Raw genomic sequence first — 23,686 nt, 5'->3', positions numbered from 1 at the left:
AAATATAACAGAAGAACACCTCAAAAGACAATAGCCTGCTGATTACATACCTCTGTGACTTGAACTCTTTCATTATGTCAAGAAACTTATTGTATATCCCAGGATCATTTCCAAATCGGATTTTAACCTGGTCCAGATAGGACAAAGCATCTTCCACCTGAATAACAGGAATACATGAATTATAAAGCAATACAGAAACAGAAGAGCCATGGCAACATTCCAGTACTCGAACATTGCTTGAAATGTCTTGCGAGCTTAAAAACACAATGATCACATTGCCCATTGCTGAGCAAAGGTAGGAAAAAAATAAAAATAAAATAAAAACTATTTTAAAAGCCCAATGTTACAAAAGACCCTGCAGCGTTTTCTAGAACCACATCACAGTACCTGCTGTGTCCCATGTTGTTCATATCACAGCGTTATGTTTTAACATACTGCCCACTCTTGACATCTTCAATCACATATCACAAATGAACTGTGCAATTTTACTCAACATTCACACAACAGCGATCGCGAGGAGAAAAAATAAATGTCCAAAAAACGTCTCCCTCCTGCAAAACGTCTCCCTCATTTCAATCAGAGCGCCAGCACTGCAGGAGGGAGCAGGAACTGGATACACTGCAAAAAACACATTTCTCCTGGCAAGCGCTCCTGAGTAAATGTAACTCCCTAGTTATTTACTTATGAATGCATGAATAAAAAATAAAAAAAAAGAACTACCAAAAAACTGCCTCCACACATCGTTTTCTTATATGCATAATTGAGGTTGTATCTTTGTAAATGCATTTTTGAGTTTTTTTTTTTTTTTTTTTTTTTTTTTTTGTTTTGTTTCCTCAGATTGAGGATGGGAAATTTAGTCTGCGTGTGAAATTCACAGGAATATGGTATATGGGCCTATACCATCCAGCCGTTGTTAAATCCGGTCTAATTTAAATACCTGGGGTCCTTGTGGGGGGTACTGGGAGGGAGGGGGATAGCTACCCGGGGGGGGGTTAATGAAAATGTGAATTTCACTTGTCCATGTTATATTCTGTACTGTTCTTGTTTCGTGATTTTCACAATAAAAACAGTTGAACAAACAAAGGAATACGACCCATGTAGGGCTTCTGATTTTTGTTCTTAACCCACCCCAACGACTGAGTGGCAGCACTCCTACATTTCTATTGGAGGATTATAACACGGGTGCGAGATTTAAAACGAGGTTACAATGTAATACTGAGCATTGTTCTTGCTCGTGAGACAAAGCTATATTACAGTTCCATAGAGCTTATTTACACTTTTTTTTTTTTTTATTGTAATGTCGCTTATGACATCACTGCACTGAAGACAGTCATTCTGTCAGTACAGAGCAGCAGAACCTGATGCAGATTTACCGGTGTAGGACCAGAAAGTGGCACCTCGTCAGAATGTGGTACGCGTACCAAAACTTAACTGGTGTAACACCAGAAAAAGGTACGCTGTCAATGCTGTGATTGGGTACTGCACAAATCACTACGAAAAAGACAAACTCTAAACACCCACAACATTGTATACGTTTACAAGTTTAAGATAACACAATCTGTTACTCAACAGTTAAAGTCAACAGGAAAACTCAGTACATCGTACCCCCGTCTGATGGGCGTTGCCTTGTTTTCTGATCTAAAATAATTTGTGCATGCCTGGGCAAGCACAGTACAGGGTGTACCACTTTTTAACGTGCACTACAAAATAACACTACATCGGTAGCCTACCAGTGTTTTAAATTACTAGTGATTGTATAGGCTTACTAGTTACTAATTAAATACATTGTATCTGGTTACTGATTCTATTTTTTCATTACATACTGGTACAGTCGTCTCCACGTATAGAACACCTCCTGATAGAACACTTCGGCTACGGGAACACCCTTGTGGTGAAACTGATTTTCCTATTGTAAAGGCTCCGGATAAACGAACAGGAACGTCGCTAAAAGAACACCTTCTTGGCACCGCTGGTGATTCGTTCACAACGGACGCAGTACTGCTTTGTGACCCGATAGCTCATCATCAAACTTAAATTCAAATGGTTTATTCAATCTTTTCAAAAGTGACTTGCCATTGCGAGAGTGTCTTGAGGAACACAGATTGGTTTATTAAGAACATCTTGCTTGTTTGGCTGTTAGTAGCTTATTGATCCCAGAATCTCATCAAGCAGCTTCTTGAAGGACCCCAGAGTGTCAGCTTCAACAACATTATCGAGGAGTTGGTTCCAGACTCCCACAATTCTCTGTAAAAAGGTGCCTCCTATTTTCTGTTCTGAATGCCCCTTTATCTAATCTCCATTTGTTACCCCTGTTCCTCGCTTCTTTTTTCAGGTCAAAAAAGTCCCTTGGGTAGACATTGTCAATACCTTTTAGAATTTTGAATGCTTAAATTAGATCTTCTTCTTTGTTCAAGACAGAATAGATTCAATTCTTTTAGCCTGTCTGCATATGACATGCCTTTTATGCCCGGAATAATTCTGGTCACTCTCCTTTGCACTCTTTCTAGAGCTGCAATATCCTTTTTGTAGCGAGATGACCAGAACTGAACACAGTATTCAAGATGAGGCCTTACTAATGCATTACAAAGTTTTAACATTACTTCCTTAATTTGAATTCAACACTTTCCACTGATTATATGATAATATATATTATATTAGATCTATATATATATATATATATATATATATATATATATATATATATATATATATATATATATATATATATATATAGCATTGAAAAAGTATTTGCCCCGTGTCTGATTTTCTGCATTTTTTGACACTGAATGTTATCAGACCTTCAACCAAAATCTAATATTAGACAAAAGGGACCCTGAGTGAACAAACACCACAAAATTTTATTATTAAAAAATTTGAATTATTAAAAGAAAGTTATGCAACAGCCAATGCCCCTGTGTGAAAAAAGTAATGTCCCCCTTAATAACTGGTTACACCACCTTTAGCAGCAATAACTGCAACCAAATGCTTCCTGTAGCTATTGATCAGTCTCATACAGCATCGTGGAGGAATTCTGGCCCACGCCTTCATGCAGAACTGCTTCAACTCATTGACATTTCGAGCATAAACTGCTCCTTTCAGGTCCTGCCACATCTCAATAGGGTTTAGATCTGGACTTTGACTAGGCCATTCCAAAACTTTAAATGTCTTGTTCTTCAACCGTTCTGATGTAGTCTTGCTTGTGTGTTTCGGATCATTGTCTTGCTGCATGACCCAGCTGTGCTTCAGCTCCAGCTTCAGCTCACGGACGGGTGGCCTGACATTCTCCTGTAGAATTCTGATACAGAGTAGAATTCATGGTTCCTTCAATGACAGAAAGTTGTCCAGGTCCTGATGCAGCAAAGCATCCCCAAATCATGACACTACCACCACCATGCTTGACCGTTGGTATGAGATTCTTACTGTGGAAGGCAGTGTTTGGTTTTCACCAGACATAACAGGGCCCAGGTTGACCAAAAAATTCCTCTTTTGACTCATCTGTCCATAGAACATTGTTCCAGAACTCTTGAGGATCATCCAGGTGCTTTTTGGCAAACTTGAGATGAGCATTCACGTTCTTCTTAGTGAGCAGTGGTTTCTGCCTTGCTACTCTGCCATGAATCCCCTTTTTGCCCAGTGTCTTTCTGATGGTGGAGTCATGAACACTGAACTTAGCCGAGGTGAGAGAGGCCTGTAGATCCCTGAATGTTGTTCTAGGGTTCTTTGTGACTTCCTGGATGATTTTACGCCTTGGTCTTGGAGAAATTTCAATTTCACGTCCACTCTTTTCCGTAGGTTTTCAGGAATTTTTTTTGATCGTGGCATGATGTGCCTCTAGAATCTGTGTGCTGACAACTTCACTCTGATGGTAAGGGCCAAAGTTAGTCAGATTTATATTGGGCAGGGCTGGCCCAAATCAGGCCTGATTGTTAACCAAAGTATTCAAACAGCTGACCCTAAATATCCCTTTAACTGGGTTGAATTAACTAGGGGAGCAATAACTTTTTCACACCTGAAGATTGCATGTTTGATTACCTTGCACACCAAACAAACGAAAGAAGCACCAAACTTTGGTGTCATTTTTTCTGTCAGACTCCGTCTATATACTACTGCAACCCACAAAAAGATCTGACCAAACTCATTAATGTGGCCCCGGGGTTTATGAAATAAGTACCGGGCACACATGGCATATACATCCTGTATGTATGTATGTGTGTGTGTGTGTGTGTGTGGAAATAAAATCTTTCCAGAACCACAGTCATTTCTCATTGGCTCGTTTTGTATTCCGACATGCTAACTTTCCATGAGAGTACAAACAAATAGCTCACAGCAATACATCCACAAGAGAGTGGTATAACATGAGAGTACAAACAAATAGCTCACAGCAATACATCCACGAGAGAGTGGTATAACATGAGAGTACAAACAAATAGCTCACAGCAATACATCCACGAGAGAGTGGTATAACATGACAGTACAAACAAATAGCTCACAGCAATACATCCACGAGAGAGTGGTATAACATGAGAGTACAAACAAATAGCTCACAGCAATACATCCACGAGAGAGTGGTATAACATGACAGTACAAACAAATAGCTCACAGTACATCAGCCACATGAGTGGCATAACATGAATTACATTATGTTATGTAGTACAATATGCACATGCATGTTTTCAGCAGTTCAGTTGACAGAGCTTTTGTGAAGAGACTACATGTTATTTTTCCCAAAGTGCATCGATCACTTTCTGTTATCGGTCCAAAATGAGATCAGAAAACGGGTTGTTGATTGCACCTATAGTTGCGTGCATACAGAAGTTGTCACAAATTTCTGAAAATCTGAAAGATAGACATTGTCTTAAGCATTTTTAGATTATAGAATGGGTTGAGTTTGATTTAAAAAAAAAAAAAAAAAAAAAAAAAGAAGAAACATTGATCCAAAATGTAGAGCTACTGATTTTCAAAATTAAATGTTTTTCAACCAAATCCTTTTTTACTGCCTATTAACCCATTTCTATTGGTAGTTGTTAAAACATGGTTGAATTAATATGTGTGTTTATTTTAAAAAATAAACAACCTACATTTCATAAAAAATATTCAATATCAGAGATTCCATTTTATTGACAGTTCACAAACTGCTATCTAACAAAGCAAGATTATGACAGTTAAGTTTATAGTTACTTCAACAGAATTAACCATAAAATTGCAGTGCTGAGATAAACACTGAATATTCTAACATGCTCTGTGGGGAAATGACTATGTTTGTATTTGCCGATATGAGAATTTATAAATTACTGTATCAAAATTTTACTGTAGAGAAGAGTGCGTCTCTTTTAAACAGCACATTGCACTGTACAGGAGCATGCCTCCCTTTTAAACATTACACTGCACTGTACAGAAGCGTGCCTCCCCTTTAAACAACACATTGCAGGCGCGTGCCTCCCCTTTAAACACCACATTGCACTGTAAAGGAGTGTGCCTCCCCTTTAAACACCACATTGCACTGTACAAGAGAGTGCCTCCCCTTTAAACAACACATTGCACTGTAAAGGAGTGTGCCTCCCCTTTAAACAGCACATTGCACTGTAAAGGAGTGTGCCTCCCCTTTAAAAAGCACATTGTTCAGGGTCCTTTTTACTCCAGGATGGGCCGAATGGCCTCCTCTCGTTTGTAAACTTTCTTATGTTCTATGTTCTTATTACCTTGTACAAATCTTTTACTGTAATATAGTGGAAATTGTTATCCAGCTAATTTTTAAATAAAAAGAATACTTAAACCTTTGTTTAATATTTTAGCATACTGGTGCATGACACTTGCCTTTGCAATATAAAAATGCCACTCCATCCCACACTGAATGGAAAGGTAAATAAAGCACCAAGATATACGTTGAGTGTTTTACTTTATCAATCAAAAGTCCTGAACTTGAAACTGGAGTCTGACAGATGTGCTTGCAATTTAAAAGGCTGCGGTATTTAAATGTGTCACTAGATTAATTGAAGCAGGTTATTTGTTGATCATTGAAAAGGAGCAACTCTGCTTATATTGAATGTTTAAAACTCCTCCGGCCGGTTTCACAAACCGAGAGTAGTGGTAATCTTACTTTCTGTAAAGGGTTTCCAGGATGAGTGCTGAGAGACAGTATACAAGACAAGAGGGGAAGTACAATGTTCCTTCAATGTTGAATTCCAAGCAGACTCATTTTGGCAACAGTGGCACGGACAGAGGGCACACTTAGACTGTTAGTCATGTTTAATCTTATTGGGAATGTCTGGACCCAATAAGAAAACCCATCTTAAGAAGCACTCCATCATTGTTGTATGAATCACTGCAGTGTGTATTATATACAAGACTGTATGTGTACAGCATTTAATTATACCTAAGATGACCACATGGCTCCGTGTTGAGCGGGAGAGTTTGGGACAGTTCAGGCTTTCCAACTCACAACCCAATGCATTCTGGTAAGCCTAGTCTTGCTTCTCTTAAAAGAAAAAACGGTACCCGAGACAGGTAAAAAGGACCAGAATGCATTGGGTTGCCAGGTAAAACATACCAGAATGCATTGGGTTACGAGTTGAAAAGCCTGAACTGTCCCGTTGAACATGGAGCCATATGGTCACCTTAATTATACCTGTATATGAAAAAGAAATACTGAATATGAAATAAACTGGCCTTCACTATAAGGGGATCTTACTGAAAGCACAGAATCTAGTTTTTTTTTTAAATGTTCGCAGAGTGGCGCATCCGGTGCGTGGAGTGCAGGATACACCCTATAGCCTGGAGGTTGCCAGTTCAAGTCCAGGCTATGGACTTTAAAAAAAGCCTTAATTACAGGACACAGACCAGCACTATATTTAGCTCTTGTTAACAGGGTGACCGAGTTTAATAAAAATACCCTGAATATTTTTTTTTGCCAAACTACCTTTTGTGTTTTTTAATATGAAAGTTTATTTTTAAATTGGATTTTTATAACATTTAATTTTTTTACAATGGAAAAGTGGCCTGTATTTTATTTTTATAACGATTAGCATGTGAATCACTCAGAAAACATTGATTTGTGTTTGTTTGAATTACAATTACAAACATAATGGGCTCTCTGTTTCTTTTTTGTTGTTTTGTGAATGAGTATGAAGTCGCCTTGGTGCCCCTTGAGTTGGATTTATGTTTTGCCTTGGTGTCCCTGAATCTTCACGCCCAATGAAGGCAACATTGCCTTGCCCTTCCTGACCATAATGTCGTGCCCTGTACTGCATGGCCTGGTCGGTTATTCCACGCATTAGAACTCTGTGTAAGTGCTTCTGTTCTAAACGCTTACTCAGCTGAGCACCCTCTGCTTCTACTCTCTCGCTGAGTTTGAAGGAGTGACTCGGGTTACCTTATATATATATATATATATATATATATATATATATATATATATATATATATATATATATATATATACATCACAATTGGATAAACTTCAATTAAGTCCATTCTCACTACTTTTTTGATGAAAAAACTTCCGATTCTAAAATATGACAGTTTGAACAATGACATTTCGGGCAAAACAAAAAAATGTAATTTGATAGTTTATATTCCCGTCATTGAAAAAGAATACATTTGCAACATTGCATTTAAAAAAAAAAAAAAAAAAAAATATATATGCCTAACTTCTAGTTGAGATGTGTACACCACGAAGAACGACTTGTAAACAAATGCAGCTGGTGCCACTGTCCCTGCGTTTTCAATGGAGTGCACTTATTAAACTAAACACGTCAAAACTAGCAGTGAACAACTCAGAATGTTCGTTTATTTAAGCGTTCACCTAGCATGGTGGAAAGCAAACATGATGTCATTTAAATAGCTTTGTCATGTCAATAAAGCCAGTTATTAATCACATACTGTAATAGGAACAGCATTAGTATGTAAACCAAACCGTAACAATTCAACATACTCGAACTAGCTGTTTAAAACACCTAAGATGCGTGCATATGAGTCTGTATGTTTAAGTGTTAATACGAGGTGTACTGTGCCCAGCTAGGCTGACTCTTGTTTAAATGTGTTGCCGGGGCTGGGGGGGGGGGAGGGTACAGTAGGCACTGCTGCATGACATGGTGTGTATACCTCCTGTACAAAATAGCAGAGTTCATTCAAGACAAACACCAATTACAAGGGTTACATATTTTTTGTTAGAATTACGTGAATAGGGTATCCCGTGAAGACCCTGTGTCCATATGAACAAGACATTGCTGTTAGCGGTTATGAAGCCTGGTCCTATAAATAGCTCAATATGACAATCTGATTCTGCATTCAGGTCACAGTTTTTCGTGTTTCCAGAGATAAGACAGTCGCGGCCCCACTACGAGTACTGTAGTACGACTAGTCTGTAGTAGAAGGTCGTTACAACTCGGAACTTTGTTTCTGACGGGTACACACTGTTAATGTTCCGCAGATACAAGCAGGGCACTTCTTTTCGACCGAAGAGAAACGATACATTTTTCAATGTTGGTAAAGAACATTCTCCTATAGAAAAAATATCAATAAATAAAATAATACTCGCATACCATTTAAAACAAGAGTGACATGTAAACAAACGGTGTAATTAAAAAAAAACAACAACAACAACAACAAAAAAAAAAAAACACAACAGTATGTGACTGTACTGTCTGTGTGTACACTATTCACTGCGCCAGAAACAGAGGCAGAGCCAGCAGCCTTTGTGCAGACTCCGAGGAAGTGGAGCACACACGATACAGTCTGCTGAACAACCGCGTAGTAACTTCGCTCCCTATTTCTGTAGCACGTTATTACGGGACTTGTGTGAATAGAATTACATTACAAAAACTGCACACAACTTGACTAGTTTTGTGAACAGCATATTCTTTGTCTGCAAATCAAACTGTGGTCATTCTTAGTGGTCGTACTACACAATCGGAGCGGGTGTCGCGGCGCTTCATGGCAGGGCATTCATTACTCTGCATGCTGTACGACAGTGATAGTCATGCAACGCAGCTTTCTTACCTTCAGTTTTTGGAAGTGTTGCTGCTGCACTTGTTTTTGTACCACGTAGGCCTGCTCCTGGAGTTGGCTTATTTGCTGTAGATGAGCTTGAATTTTCGCCATTGTCCCTAAATCATACGAAATCTTGGACTCGGATCAGCCACGACACTTAACTTAAAAAGCTATATTTAATAAACATCTCTACATGCATGACCTCCGTTAAAAAGTTTAAGACAATGAAGGCGCGGGCGTGCGTTTGAGCGCTAAAATTAGTTAATGAAAATTATGTCTGTCTCTTTAAATTGAGCGGCAGCTGTGCAGTGCTGGGCACCAAACCGCTTCCCCTCCGAAAAGAGCAGTGCGCAAGCGCGCAGCGTTACATTCCTCTACTGGCCCCGTACTGCGCATGTCTGCTCACACTGAAGTTCCCCACGGAACTGCGAGTCCTTAAATCTTTTGTCTTACTGTCTGCAAAATGATACGACGACAGGACATTAAGCTTGTCCGCAGAGATATCCGTGCATCCCATTCATCGCGTCCTGTCTTCAATAACATGCAGGCTGAAAACACAAAAACATTTATTCAGTTAAATGCAGTATTTGTTTCAGTCAGTAAGGGCCCCGAAAAAGGGGAGGGCATTGTGCTCTACATACACAGAAACATAGCGGGCTGACAAGGGCATGACACTATGAATAATAATATAGAACCAAACACGCATTGCTGAGATGTATTAGTTATTATAGTACATATCTAAAAAAAAAAACTATTATTTACAATGATTTCTTACTTAACTAATTAATTTTCCTCAAAGAGCCAACTTCCAAACGTTTTGGTATGTGTAACATGCCAATGTCCAGGGAAAGAGTGTAAACAGGTAGTGTGGGAACTTAAAGGCCTTTGAAGCCATGGTAACCGCACATTTATTTCTAATCAAATGTCTTTGTGATGTCAGTCACTGTGTAGTTAATGATGTCACGATCTACTGTTTGTATTTAAACCTTTGTAGCATATGTATCCATTTATTTCCTTTTTTCTTCTATACTGTACATTATCTAATTAAATTTTTTTCTAAAACCACGAACTTTATCTCCTCCACGGTGTGTCTGTCCTTGTAAAGTGCTGAATTGTTGGTTCAATTACTTTTTTTAATTCCTTTGATAGGTGGTTCGGCATTCTTTTATATAACCTGTCTCTCCTACATATTTTATTTCATTACATTTGATGCAAAATATACCGTATACAAGGTAGCTATCATTGCATGACGGATATTTTAAAACTGAATATTTTCTTTATTTGCAATTTCACTTTAATCTTTACATGTGCTTTTACAGATTGCAATGTCCCTTAATGTATCTGTGTCCCCTTTATGTTTTTTCCCCTTTATGTTTACTGTGGGCTAAAAGGTCACACAAATTTACATCCCTTCTAAAAGCGACGATCAGTTCTTTCGGAAATATTTTATTTTATTTTTCTGAATTATGAAGTGTACATAAATGCTTCCAAACAATTTTTGAAGTGCTGGGTAATAATTTAGACTATGTGATTTTTTACCTGGTTCTCTCTTAACCCTCTCTTCCCTTTTCTTATAATCAAGTAGTTAATTCCTATTGAGTTTGTCAACTGTTCTCAATAAGTCCTAATATCCTGTTTTCTTAAGATTTATTTTTAATTCCTTTCTCTGTTTTGTAGTAATTTTCATCAGAACAGATTCTTTTTATCCTTCTCCCCTTCCTTTAGGAATGGCTCTTTCAGTATAGATAGGATATACAGATGACATGTATAGGTACTGATGCATATCAGTAGGTTTTGAGTAAAGATCTGTTTTAATAGATCCTTGATCACGTTTACAAGGTGTCTACGAATTCAGCTTCAGAGTATGTCCATCTTAAATCCACCGAAATGTTAGGGTGGATATAATTTGCTAATGTATGAAACTGTATAAGAGATTCTTCTTCATATGTCCATATTCCAAATATGACATCTACATCTCTTATGTATTCTAATGGTTTCTTGTCTAGTTTACTCTCATTTGCCCAGATACGTGCTTGCAAAATGCAAACCTCATTTTGAGCCTATTGCTGTGCCATCATTCTGTTTGTAAATATAGAATGGTAGGCTTATAATTTAAATGTTGGCCAAAAACTTGACATATTTTTACAGTTTAAATTGTGTGTCTGTGTGTATATTAATGTAGATACTGTTTGCTTAATTTATATTAATTTCATTAGTTTGCAGAAAAGCAGCGCCAATCTTCATCATGGAGATGGAGAGTAATGGGCTCTCACAGTACAGCTGTCTCGAGTCCAAGGCCCTGGGCTTATTATCACCACATTGAAATGCTCTAGCTAGAATATAATGAGAGTCAATGGGGCAAGTGATGGTCTTAATACTGAATATAGGGTGATCTTAACATTGAAGGAAACTTTACATGAAATTACATTAACTGCAGAGAGGTCTTTTCTGTTTCTTATACTGTAGTTATAAAAGTTTTCCACACTAAATTAGCACTGTAATGTTGCAATTGCCCCATGGTTATACTAAGCATTTACTATGGTTTGCCATGGTTTATACCTCTATGGGCTTTACAATACTTAACTGTGCTTTCTATGCTTTATTACATTTTTATTATGGGAAACGTTTATAAGGGGAGACATCAGATGATACAGTTAACTTGGTTTTACCAGAAAACTGGAAATGTTTTTGTTGCCTATTCAATTCCAATTTCTAGCTTTGTACAGGCATTTCAGAATTAAATTAATAACTGTTGCTTTCCCCTGAGCTCAGGTAGTGCTCTGCAGTGGCAGCTGTGTTGCTTTCCCCTGAGTTCAGGGGGTACTCTGCAGTGGCAGCTGTGTTGTTTTCCCCTCAGCACAGGGAGTGCTCTGTAGTGGCAGCTGTGTTGTTTTCCCCTCAGCACAGGGGGTACTCTGCAATGGCAGCTGTGTTGTTTTCCCCTGAGCTCAGGGGGTACTCTGCAGTGGCAGCTGTGTTGTTTTCCCCTCAGCACAGGGAGTGCTCTGTAGTGGCAGCTGTGTTGTTTTCCCCTCAGCACAGGGGGTACTCTGCAATGGCAGCTGTGTTGTTTTCCCCTGAGCTCAAGGGGTGCTCTGCAGTGGTAGTTGCCTGTCCCAGATGGATGGAACACAGGCCACAGCACTGGTGTCTATGTAGACGTATGAGCCAGCGCCATCTAGTGATTTGGATGAAGTTTCCTTTGTTGTACTTTGTACTAGATGGTGCTGGCGTTTGCTAATATAGAGACACTCTGCATAGCCTACATTACACGAGTCTATGGCAGGCAACCTGACGAGGATGATAGCAAACATTCTGAAAGGATAACGAGACAGAACAAAATTAAGGACCTGCCATTTTCGGGGGCTCTTTGATATACTGTACTGCGCCCTTTATCGAAAACTAAGCCCAAAAATTCCTCATATGTCTCTTTCTTCAACCTCGAATCTGTTAAAAAGAAGAAAACTAGTCAAACTATCTTCATTTTTACTATCACTACACTGCCCAAACTATGTAAAATCTAAATCCAAATTACTTTCTTTTGTATCTTCTGTATATGATGATGATGATTTAACGTCAATATACTTTGTTGACGTAAGCCAATTGCAGTTCAATTCTTAGACAGCAGATGGCAGTGCACTTCATGGCAGCAACACAGTGAAAGAATTAAGCTGCCGTGTCACTGTTCAATTTCACATTCGAATGTGATCTCTGGGTGAACTGCAATCATACATTCATCAGAAATCAGACATTACTGGCTTTTCAGTTTGTTTACGTTAGAAAGAGTTTTGTTTTAGCACCATCCACACACAAGCCTTCTCTTCTAAGAATTTTCCATAGTGAAGCATAGTGAAAGAGTAATAAGAACATAAGAACATAAGAAAGTTTACAAACGAGAGGAGGCCATTCGGCCCATCTTGCTCGTTTGGTTGTTAGTAGCTTATTGATCCCAAAATCTCATCAAGCAGCTTCTTGAAGGATCCCAGGGTGTCAGCTTCAACAACATTACTGGGGAGTTGATTCCAGACCCTCACAATTCTCTGTGTAAAAAAGTGTCTCCTATTTTCTGTTCTGAATGCCCCTTTTTCTAAACTCCATTTGTGACCCCTGGTCCTTGTTTCTTTTTTCAGGCTGAAAAAGTCCCTTGGGTCGACACTGTCAATACCTTTTAGAATTTTGAATGCTTGAATTAGGTCGCCACGTAGTCTTCTTTGTTCAAGACTGAACAGATTCAATTCTTTTAGCCTGTCTGCATATGACATGCCTTTTAAGCCCGGAATAATTCTGGTCGCTCTTCTTTGCACTCTTTCTAGAGCAGCAATATCTTTTTTATAGCGAGGTGACCAGAACTGCACACAATATTCAAGATGAGGTCTTACTAGTGCATTGTACAGTTTTAACATTACTGCCCTTGATTTAAATTCAACACTTTTCACAATGTATCCGAGCATCTTGTTAGCCTTTTTTATAGCTTCCCCACATTGTCTAGATGAAGACATTTCTGAGTCAACAAAAACTCCTAGGTCTTTTTCATAGATTCCTTCTCCAATTTCAATATCTCCCATATGATATTTATAATGTACATTTTTATTTCCTGCGTGCAGTACCTTACACTTTTCTCTATTAAATGTCATTTGCCATGTGTCTGCCCAGTTCTGAATCTTGTCTAGATCATTTTGAATGACCTTTGCTGCTACAACAGTGTTTGCCACTCCTCCTACTTTTTGTGTCGTCTGCAAATTTAACAAGTTTGCTTACTATACCAGAATCTAAATCATTAATGTAGATTAGGAATAGCAGAGGACCTAATACTGATCCCTGTGGTACACCACTGGTTACCACACTCCATTCTGAGGTTTTTCCTCTAATCAGTACTTTCTGTTTTCTACATGTTAACCACTCCCTAATCCATGTACATGTGTTTCCTTGAATCCCAACTGCGTTCAGTTTGAGAATTAATCTTTTGTGCGGGACTTTGTCAAAAGCTTTCTGGAAATCTAAATAAACCATGTCATATGCTTTGCAATTATCCATTATCGATGTTGCATCCTCAAAAAAATCAAGCAAGTTAGTTAGGCACGATCTCCCTTTTCTAAAACCATGTTGACTGTCTCCCAGTACCCTGTTACCATATAGGTAATTTTCCATTTTGGATCTTATTATAGTTTCCATAAGTTTGCATATAATAGAAGTCAGGCTTACTGGTCTGTAGTTACCTGGTTCAGTTTTGTTTCCCTTTTTGTGGATCGGTATTACGTTTGCAATTTTCCAGTCTGTCGGTACCACCCCTGTGTCAAGAGACTGCTGCATGATCTTGGTTAGCGGTTTGTAAATTACTTCTTTCATTTCTTTGAGTACTACTGGGAGGATCTCATCCGGCCCAGGGGATTTGTTTATTTTAAGAGCTCCTAGTCCCTTTAACACTTCTGCCTCAGTTATGCTAAAGTTATTTAAAACTGGATAGGAACTGGATGACATGTGGGGCATGTTGTCAGTATCTTCCTTTGTAAAAACTTGTGAAAAGTAATCATTTAACATATTTGCTATTTTTTTTTCTTCCTCTACGATTTTGCCATTTGTATCTCTTAAACATTTAATCTCCTCTTTGAATGTTCTCTTGCTGTTGTAATATTGGAAAAACATTTTGGAATTGGTTTTAGCTCCCTTAGCAATGTTTATTTCTATTTCTCTCTTGGCCTTTCTAACTTCCTTTTTGACTTGCGTTTGCAGTTCTGTGTACTCTTTTGCGTACTTTCTTTTTGGTCCTTTTTTAATGCTCTGTAAAGTGCCTTTTTTCGCTGAATATTTTTTTTAATTGATCTATTAAACCATTTTGGCAATTTAGTTTTACATTTAGATTTGTCTACTTTAGGGATATAATTGTTTTGCGCCTCTAGTACTACATTTTTGAAGAACAACCATCCTTCTTCTGTGGGTGTTTTCTCTATTTTACTCCAATCTACTTCTGTTAGTCTCTGTTTCATACCTTCATAGTTTGCTTTTCTAAAATTGTAAACCTTAGCTTTAGTCTTTACTTTTGGGGATTTAAAAAACACTTCAAATGAGACCATGTTGTGGTCTAAGTTTGCCAGTGGTTCTCTGACCTCTGTTTTAGTTATTCTATCTTCTATACTATACTTCTATACTACTATAAAAAGATGTCCATATTTTTAAGTCCTTAAACTGGGGCAGTATGGAAACATTGTGAATAACTTCCAACCTCCAAGCTACGGGGAAGCTGTAGAGTCTTTATTTTCACTTTGGCAATGTTTGATCTAATAGCATATTAAAAGTGAATGCAAAGACTCATGGTGATATTCAGAGTGGAATATTTTACTTTCAAAAACTTTTTTTTGTGAATAAATGATCTTACTGTCTTTGTAATTTCATTTCTACAGAACAAGTATAGTTATTACATTACACAGTAGCAATTAAATAATATCAAATTCCGAGATTCTATTTTATTGCTGATTACTGCTGCAAATCCAGTCCCTTTTCTGCCTAAGAAACTGCATCTTCTCTCTCTGATTTCCTCTTTCCATCTCACGCTATCTCTATCTTTAAGCTATTCTCCAGGGTCCAATCTGCAAACCAGGCCCTTCCTGTGTGAAAACATTGCATATCTCGATATTTATATTTATTGAATGGTTACCTCATAGAATTTTTCTCCCCAAAATATTTAATTTCTTAGTATTTAATATGGCATAATATTTGTTCTGTATATATTTTTTTCAGCCACTTATTACTATTAAAGGTGATGTAATGTGTTAAATATCCTATCTTTTGACTGTGTGCAATAAATGAAGTACACTAATCAACTTTTCTGTGTTTTGTTTAGAAGCTGCCCTGATTGCAGAAACAGGAATTCCCTTCTGAAATAGTCATTAAGTCTGGTAAACAGTAATCCACGCAGGCAAACCCTTTAAGCTTCTCTGAATAGTTGTACTTCCAAATTCCCCCTTTAACAGGCTGTACACTGACGGGCATCGCTTCAAGCAGAAAGGAACCTGTTAAAAATGCATTCATTGAATGATGAAATTTCCTGTCTATTCGATTTTTCGGTACCAATCAATGATCTCAAGGCAGCGTATTCTGACAATCTCAATAATAGATAACGATGCATTTTACCAAGGCTTTCTTTCCTGATCTGGCAGGAGTTTATTTTTTGGAGTCAACAGTTGAATACAGATTAAATCGTATTCCTTTTCTGATGAAATACGAGATTGGAATACTGTACTGTTTAGTCTTTCTCAATATAAGCATAAGCGCTATGTAAATGTAAATATATTTTTTAAAGAAAGTTAAAATGAAACGAGGACGTGGTTCTGTTTTTGTAATTGTTTTAAACTATTTGTGTCATATACAGAACTCATCTATCAATGTAAATATTTATTTTAAAGAAATTAAATTGGCACCAGGAGACCTGAAACTCTTGTATTTCATTATTGCTAAAAACAACATAAAATGTTTACTTAAAGAAATAAAAAATGTTCTGAAACTTGTAAATTATTTTTACAATATGAATTCCACAAATGTAAACTAGTTCATAAATAATTTGGCATTATTCACGAACATGCGTTTCCCAGAGGGTACCTGTGGTGAATTGAAAGTGAATATAAACGTATTTCAATAGAAAATATGTTTCCAAATTATTTTGTCATGTTACGACATTGTTGGTTTATTCAGTTGTCGCCTAGCTACACACGAAGCACAGTCGTTTGCACTCAGATATACAGACAGTATGAAGAGAACAATTCCAATACAGTAGGTTTGCACCGCGATGTAGAGCCGCTTTCTAATGTACTGGTCGTTCACCCTTGTTTACACAAAAGTAGGAGGAGTGGCAAACACTGTTGCAGCAGCAAAGGTCATTCAAAATGATCTAGACAAGATTCAGAACTGGGCAGACACATGGCAAATGACATTTAATAGAGAAAAGTGTAAGGTACTGCACGCAGGAAATAAAAATGTACATTATAAATATCATATGGGAGATATTGAAATTGGAGAAGGAATCTATGAAAAAGACCTAGGAGTTTTTGTTGACTCAGAAATGTCTTCATCTAGGCAATGTGGGGAAGCTATAAAAAAGGCTAACAAGATGCTCGGATACATTATGAAAAGTGTTGAATTTAAATCAAGGGAAGTAATGTTAAAACTGTACAATGCACTTGTAAGACCTCATCTTGAATATTGTGTGCAGTTCTGGTCACCTCGCTATAAAAAAGATATTGCTGCTCTAGAAAGAGTGCAAAGAAGAGCGACCAGAATTATTCCGGGCTTAAAAGGCATGTCATATGCAGACAGGCTAAAAGAATTGAATCTGTTCAGTCTTGAACAAAGAAGACTACGTGGTGACCTAATTCAAGCATTCAAAATTCTAAAAGGTATTGACAGTGTCGACCCAAGGGACTTTTTCAGCCTGAAAAAAGAAACAAGGACCAGGGGTCACAAATGGAGTTTAGAAAAAGGGGCATTCAGAACAGAAAATAGGAGACACTTTTTTACACAGAGAATTGTGAGGGTCTGGAATCAACTCCCCAGTAATGTTGTTGAAGCTGACACCCTGGGATCCTTCAAGAAGCTGCTTGATGAGATTTTGGGATCAATAAGCTACTAACAACCAAACGAGCAAGATGGGCCGAATGGCCTCCTCTCGTTTGTAAACTTTCTTATGTTCTTATGTTTAGTCACACCATGTGTTGTACACTGTACGAATTTATCAATGAGACAAAAAAATGTTTTGAAATGACTTTCTCGCAAAGTTCTTTGGGTACAAGACCCAGTGTGGCGAAGGTCACAAGGCTTTCACCCTGACAGGGCGTGACAGTGGGTACAGGCACTTAAAATATGCCATTTTTTATAGTGAAGGTTAAATGCCTTCCATTTTACGGAAGAAAATCTCACTGTTAAAAACAGAGTTGAAATTAGTTGTTTAATGGAAGTCCATGATCTTACAATTTTTGATCTTAGGGTCTTTAGGTAGCCCTGTATCACATTTTATGGTGAAAATAAAATTTTTTTCACAAATAAACACAATAAATGTGCTTGTCTACGTGTCCACTCACTAGCGTGTATATATGGGTTACCACGAACAGGAAAACAGAGGGAGTGGTAAATACACAAACAAAAAAGTACAAAATTGACTCGTTTAAACAATTTTGTTTTGTTTTGTTTTTGGGGTACGCATTGTAAATTCCAATTGTAAATTTCGAGAGCGAGTGGGAGAAGTACAGGCGTGGAAAAGTACAGAGCAGTTTAGAAGCAGAAAGGAGAAATTGCATCTTGAATTGCTTTAATCAGAAAACAGAGGACATTGGGGAAACACAGCAGCAGCTCAAAGTCAAACAGCCGCGTGTGTTTTTCTGATAACAAACAAGCTGAAACTCGGAGCAGCTGATTCAAATTCAGCGCCGTTCTGAGACACGGGCGAGGGGAGGAGCCAACAGCACAGCAGAACAACGCAGTTAAACGAGGCAGTCTTCCCAGCGACAGCGAGTGGAAGCGACAGCGAGTGGGAGAAGTACAGGCGTGGAAAAGTACAGAGCAGTTTAGAAGCAGTTTGAAAGCAGGCTGACGGCTGCAGAAGAAACTAAACTTCAAAAAAAAAAAAAAAACCTCAACATGGTCTTCAAGCCTGTAATCTGTGACACCTGCTTGATGTGGGAAATCCGAGAAAACCCAGCGGAGCTAAACCAAGTGTGCGTAAAGTGCCGCACGATCCAGGATTTGCATAAACTAGTAAGTATGCTAGAAATGGAGCTGGAAGAAGTGAGACAGCAACAGGATCTTGAGGAACTGGCACACCCACAATTCATGGAAGTCTGCATCACCCCTAACAGACTGAAAGCCACCAGGGAGATAGAAGGTCAGAACAGCTGGGTTCAGGTAGGCAGAAGCAGGGAAAAAAAGAAACTTCGTCAAACACAACCACCAGAAATCAAAACAACCAACAAATTTGAGTCACTTCAGAATTTTGATGAGCAGAACCAACAACAAGAGAATGAAAGGAACAACATCCAGGACCCTATTGACAGTGGTGACCAGACAGCAAAAAGAAGGGAGGTCATGATTGTTGGGGACTCCATATTGAGAAACACAGCAAGTTCAATTCGCAGTTTGGACCCCCTTACTACAACAGTGTGCTGCCTTCCGGGAGCCTCGGTCAAGCACATCACTGAAAACGTGGACAGGCTCCTAGAACGAACAGGAGACGACCCGGTAGTAGTCGTCCACATCGGTACAAACAACATTGGAAGAGACAGACCAAAATCCCTGCAAAACAAATTCAGAGAGCTAGGAAGGAAATTAAAAGAGAAAACCAAAACTGTGGTATTTTCTGGTATACTACCCGCACCTTGCAAAGGACCATATGGACAGCTGGAAATAATTAATCAAAACGAATGGCTGAAGACGTGGTGCACACGGGAAGGCTTCACCTATCTTGATCATTGGACCACATTCTACAACGAGGACTATCTGTATAGACGGGATGGACTGCATTTAAATAAAAAGGGAACCAGTCTACTCGGAGAAAAGATCCTCGAGCAGGTTCGGAAGCATTTAAACTAGAAAGGAAGGGGGGAGAAATCAACAAAAAAACAGAAGGGAGACCGCATCAAAACAAGAACAACAACTCAGGTAAGACAACCATTAAATGTATTTATCTAAATGCTAGAAGTATCAGAAACAAAATTCTAGAACTTGAAGCTACTGCACTAACAGGTAACTATGATGTGATAGGTGTTACAGAAACGTGGTTATCTGAGAGTGATGGGGACGAATATAATATTTGTGGGTATACACTGTATAGGAAAGACAGGCAGGACAGAAGAGGAGGAGGGGTAGCGCTATACATAAGAAACAGTCTTGAAGCCCAGGTGTTAAACCTGGACAAAGAAAATAAAACCGAATCAATATGGGTCAGAATAACAGACAAAAATTCAAAAGGCATAATAATAGGAGCATGCTATAGACCGCCAGATTCAGACGGTGAGCACAATAATCTGTTATACAATGACATTAGAAATGTGTGTAGCAAAGGAGAAGCCATACTAATGGGGGATTTCAACTTCCCCCAAATAAAATGGGAAAACCCGGTGGGTAGCGCGAAGGATGAAATAGAAATGGTGGAAATGACAAATGACTGCTTCCTAACACAATTTGTGAAGGCACCCACTAGAGGGGAGGCATGCCTTGATTTAGTCTTTTCAAATAACGAAGATAGAATAACTAAAACAGAGGTCAGAGAACCACTGGCAAACTCAGACCACAACATGGTCTCATTTGAAGTGTTTTTTAAATCCCCAAAAGTAAAGACTAAAGCTAAGGTTTACAATTTTAGAAAAGCAAACTATGAAGGTATGAAACAGAGACTAACAGAAGTAGATTGGAGTAAAATAGAGAAAACACCCACAGAAGAAGGATGGTTGTTCTTCAAAAATGTAGTACTAGAGGCGCAAAACAATTACATCCCTAAAGTAGACAAATCTAAATGTAAAACTAAATTGCCAAAATGGTTTAATAGATCAATTAAAAAAAATATTCAGCGAAAAAAGGCACTTTACAGAGCATTAAAAAAGGACCAAAAAGAAAGTACGCAGAAAGAGTACACAGAACTGCAAACGCAAGTCAAAAAGGAAGTTAGAAAGGCCAAGAGAGAAATAGAAATGAACATTGCTAAGGGAGCTAAAACCAATTCCAAAATGTTTTTCCAATATTACAACAGCAAGAGAACATTCAAAGAGGAGATTAAATGTTTAAGAGATACAAATGGCAAAATCGTAGAGGAAGAAAAAAAAAAATAGCAAATATGTTAAATGATTACTTTTCACAAGTTTTTACAAAGGAAGATACTGACAACATGCCCCACATGTCATCCAGTTCCTATCCAGTTTTAAATAACTTTAGCATAACTGAGGCAGAAGTGTTAAAGGGACTAGGAGCTCTTAAAATAAACAAATCCCCTGGGCCGGATGAGATCCTCCCAGTAGTACTCAAAGAAATGAAAGAAGTAATTTACAAACCGCTAACCAAGATCATGCAGCAGTCTCTTGACACAGGGGTGGTACCGACAGACTGGAAAATTGCAAACGTAATACCGATCCACAAAAAGGGAAACAAAACTGAACCAGGTAACTACAGACCAGTAAGCCTGACTTCTATTATATGCAAACTTATGGAAACTATAATAAGATCCAAAATGGAAAATTACCTATATGGTAACAGGGTACTGGGAGACAGTCAACATGGTTTTAGGAAAGGGAGATCGTGCCTAACTAACTTGCTTGATTTTTTTGAGGATGCAACATCGATAATGGATAATTGCAAAGCATATGACATGGTTTATTTAGATTTTCAGAAAGCTTTTGACAAAGTCCCGCACAAAAGATTAATTCTCAAACTGAACGCAGTTGGGATTCAAGGAAATGCATGTATATGGATTAGGGAGTGGTTAACATGTAGAAAACAGAAAGTACTGATTAGAGGAAAAACCTCAGAATGGAGTGTGGTAACCAGCGGTGTACCACAGGGATCAGTATTAGGTCCTCTGCTATTCCTAATCTACATTAATGATTTAGATTCTGGTATAGTAAGCAAACTTGTTAAATTTGCAGACGACACAAAAGTAGGAGGAGTGGCAAACACTGTTGCAGCAGCAAAGGTCATTCAAAATGATCTAGACAAGATTCAGAACTGGGCAGACACATGGCAAATGACATTTAATAGAGAAAAGTGTAAGGTACTGCACGCAGGAAATAAAAATGTACATTATAAATATCATATGGGAGATACTGAAATTGAAGAAGGAATCTATGAAAAAGACCTAGGAGTTTTTGTTGACTCAGAAATGTCTTCATCTAGGCAATGTGGGGAAGCTATAAAAAAGGCTAACAAGATGCTCGGATACATTGTGAAAAGTGTTGAATTTAAATCAAGGGAAGTAATGTTAAAACTGTACAATGCACTAGTAAGACCTCATCTTGAATATTGTGTTCAGTTCTGGTCACCTCGCTATAAAAAAGATATTGCTGCTCTAGAAAGAGTGCAAAGAAGAGCGACCAGAATTATTCCGGGCTTAAAAGGCATGTCATATGCAGACAGGCTAAAAGAATTGAATCTGTTCAGTCTTGAACAAAGAAGACTACGTGGTGACCTAATTCAAGCATTCAAAATTCTAAAAGGTATTGACAGTGTCGACCCAAGGGACTTTTTCAGCCTGAAAAAAGAAACAAGGACCAGGGGTCACAAATGGAGTTTAGAAAAAGGGGCATTCAGAACAGAAAATAGGAGACACTTTTTTACACAGAGAATTGTGAGGGTCTGGAATCAACTCCCCAGTAATGTTGTTGAAGCTGACACCCTGGGATCCTTCAAGAAGCTGCTTGATGAGATTTTGGGATCAATAAGCTACTAACAACCAAACGAGCAAGATGGGCCGAATGGCCTCCTCTCGTTTGTAAACTTTCTTATGTTCTTATGTTCTTATTTAAGTATTACATCTAATTGCGTTAAAACTGGAATCCCAGAATCCATTGCAGGGTAGATTGCAAATAGAATAGTAGTGTTTTAACAGTGTTGTGTTATTAAGTGTCAAATGTGCTGCGCGGTTGCACAATTCTATCTAAATTTGCATGTCTGTTGTGTTCCTTCCCCATGTATGTGTTTTCCTCATGTTCTGTGTGCTCACCACTCATACGGCAGGTCTAGTCTTGGAGAGGGATACCCTTCTTTCCACTGTGCTCTGCTAAGTTCAGTGGTAGTAGAGCTGCTGCTTATATAGCTCAGGAAAGCACTGAAACTTATTGTTATTTTTATGGTATTTTGTTGTAAAATGTATGTCTTTATATTAACAAAGTATACAACTGTAATGTAGCACCGTAGATCTGTTATTTATAATGCTAAATGACTGACAACAGATTACGTTTTTTTTTTTTCTGTAAATTTGATAGTTTTTCAGTAAGGGTTACCATAATATGATGATACCATGATATCATTTTTTATACAATACATTACTAGTCACCCAGCTGCCAGTTTTTTTACTGTAAAAAAAAAAAACATGTTTTTTTACAGTGCGTCCAAAACTGGACGTCTGGTCACTTTAATAATAAAGCACAGTGGAAGCATGGTACAGCACAGGCAAGCATGGTAAAGCACAGGCAAGCATTGTAAAGCACAGGCAAGCATGGTACAGCACAGGCAAGCATTGTAAAGTGCAGACAAGCATGGTACAGCACAGGCAAGGATTGTAAAGCACAGGCAAGCATGGTAAAGCAGAGGTAAGCATTGTAATGCACAGGCAAGCATGGTACAGCACAGACATGCATTGTAAAGCATAGGCAAACATGGTACAGCACAGGCAAGCATTGTAAAGCACAGACAAGCATGGTACAGCACAGACAAGCATTGTAAAGCACAGGCAAGCATGGTACAGCACAGGCAAGCATTGTGAAGCAGAGGTAAGCATTGTAATGCACAGGCAAGCATGGTACAGCACAGACATGCATTGTAAAGCACAGTCAAGCATTGTAAAGCACAGAGAGGTGTGGCAAAGTCATTGAAAAGCTGTTAAGAGGAAAAGCTGTAGGCCTATATTCATTTGTAGGTGTGAACATACTCCAAATGTCGTAAAATATACACTCTTGGATTAATTTGATCTTGGAAGTTTCTGAATTATGTCTCATTCTGTACTTTTTGT

General features: G+C 38.2%; 1 protein-coding gene across 1 annotated transcript in view; it reads right to left on the bottom strand.

The window, feature by feature from the left end:
• The window catches only part of LOC121301434 (paired amphipathic helix protein Sin3b-like), a 35,831-nt gene extending 26,449 nt beyond the window's left edge, over positions 1 to 9,382 (bottom strand). Inside the window, exons 1-2 of the mRNA XM_041230827.1 lie at positions 8,998 to 9,382; positions 51 to 157 (exon numbers count right to left, since the gene is read on the bottom strand). Of these exons, the coding sequence (XP_041086761.1) occupies positions 51 to 157; positions 8,998 to 9,099 (209 nt within the window). The 5' untranslated portion in view covers positions 9,100 to 9,382. The remainder of the gene's footprint in view (positions 1 to 50; positions 158 to 8,997) is intronic.
• Positions 9,383 to 23,686: the final 14,304 nt, after the last annotated feature.

This window comes from Polyodon spathula, chromosome 27 (assembly GCF_017654505.1).
Source record: "Polyodon spathula isolate WHYD16114869_AA chromosome 27, ASM1765450v1, whole genome shotgun sequence".
NCBI lineage: Eukaryota > Metazoa > Chordata > Actinopteri > Acipenseriformes > Polyodontidae > Polyodon > Polyodon spathula.
Note: the sequence above shows the minus strand (reverse complement) of the source record. Positions and strands in the feature narration are given on the sequence as shown.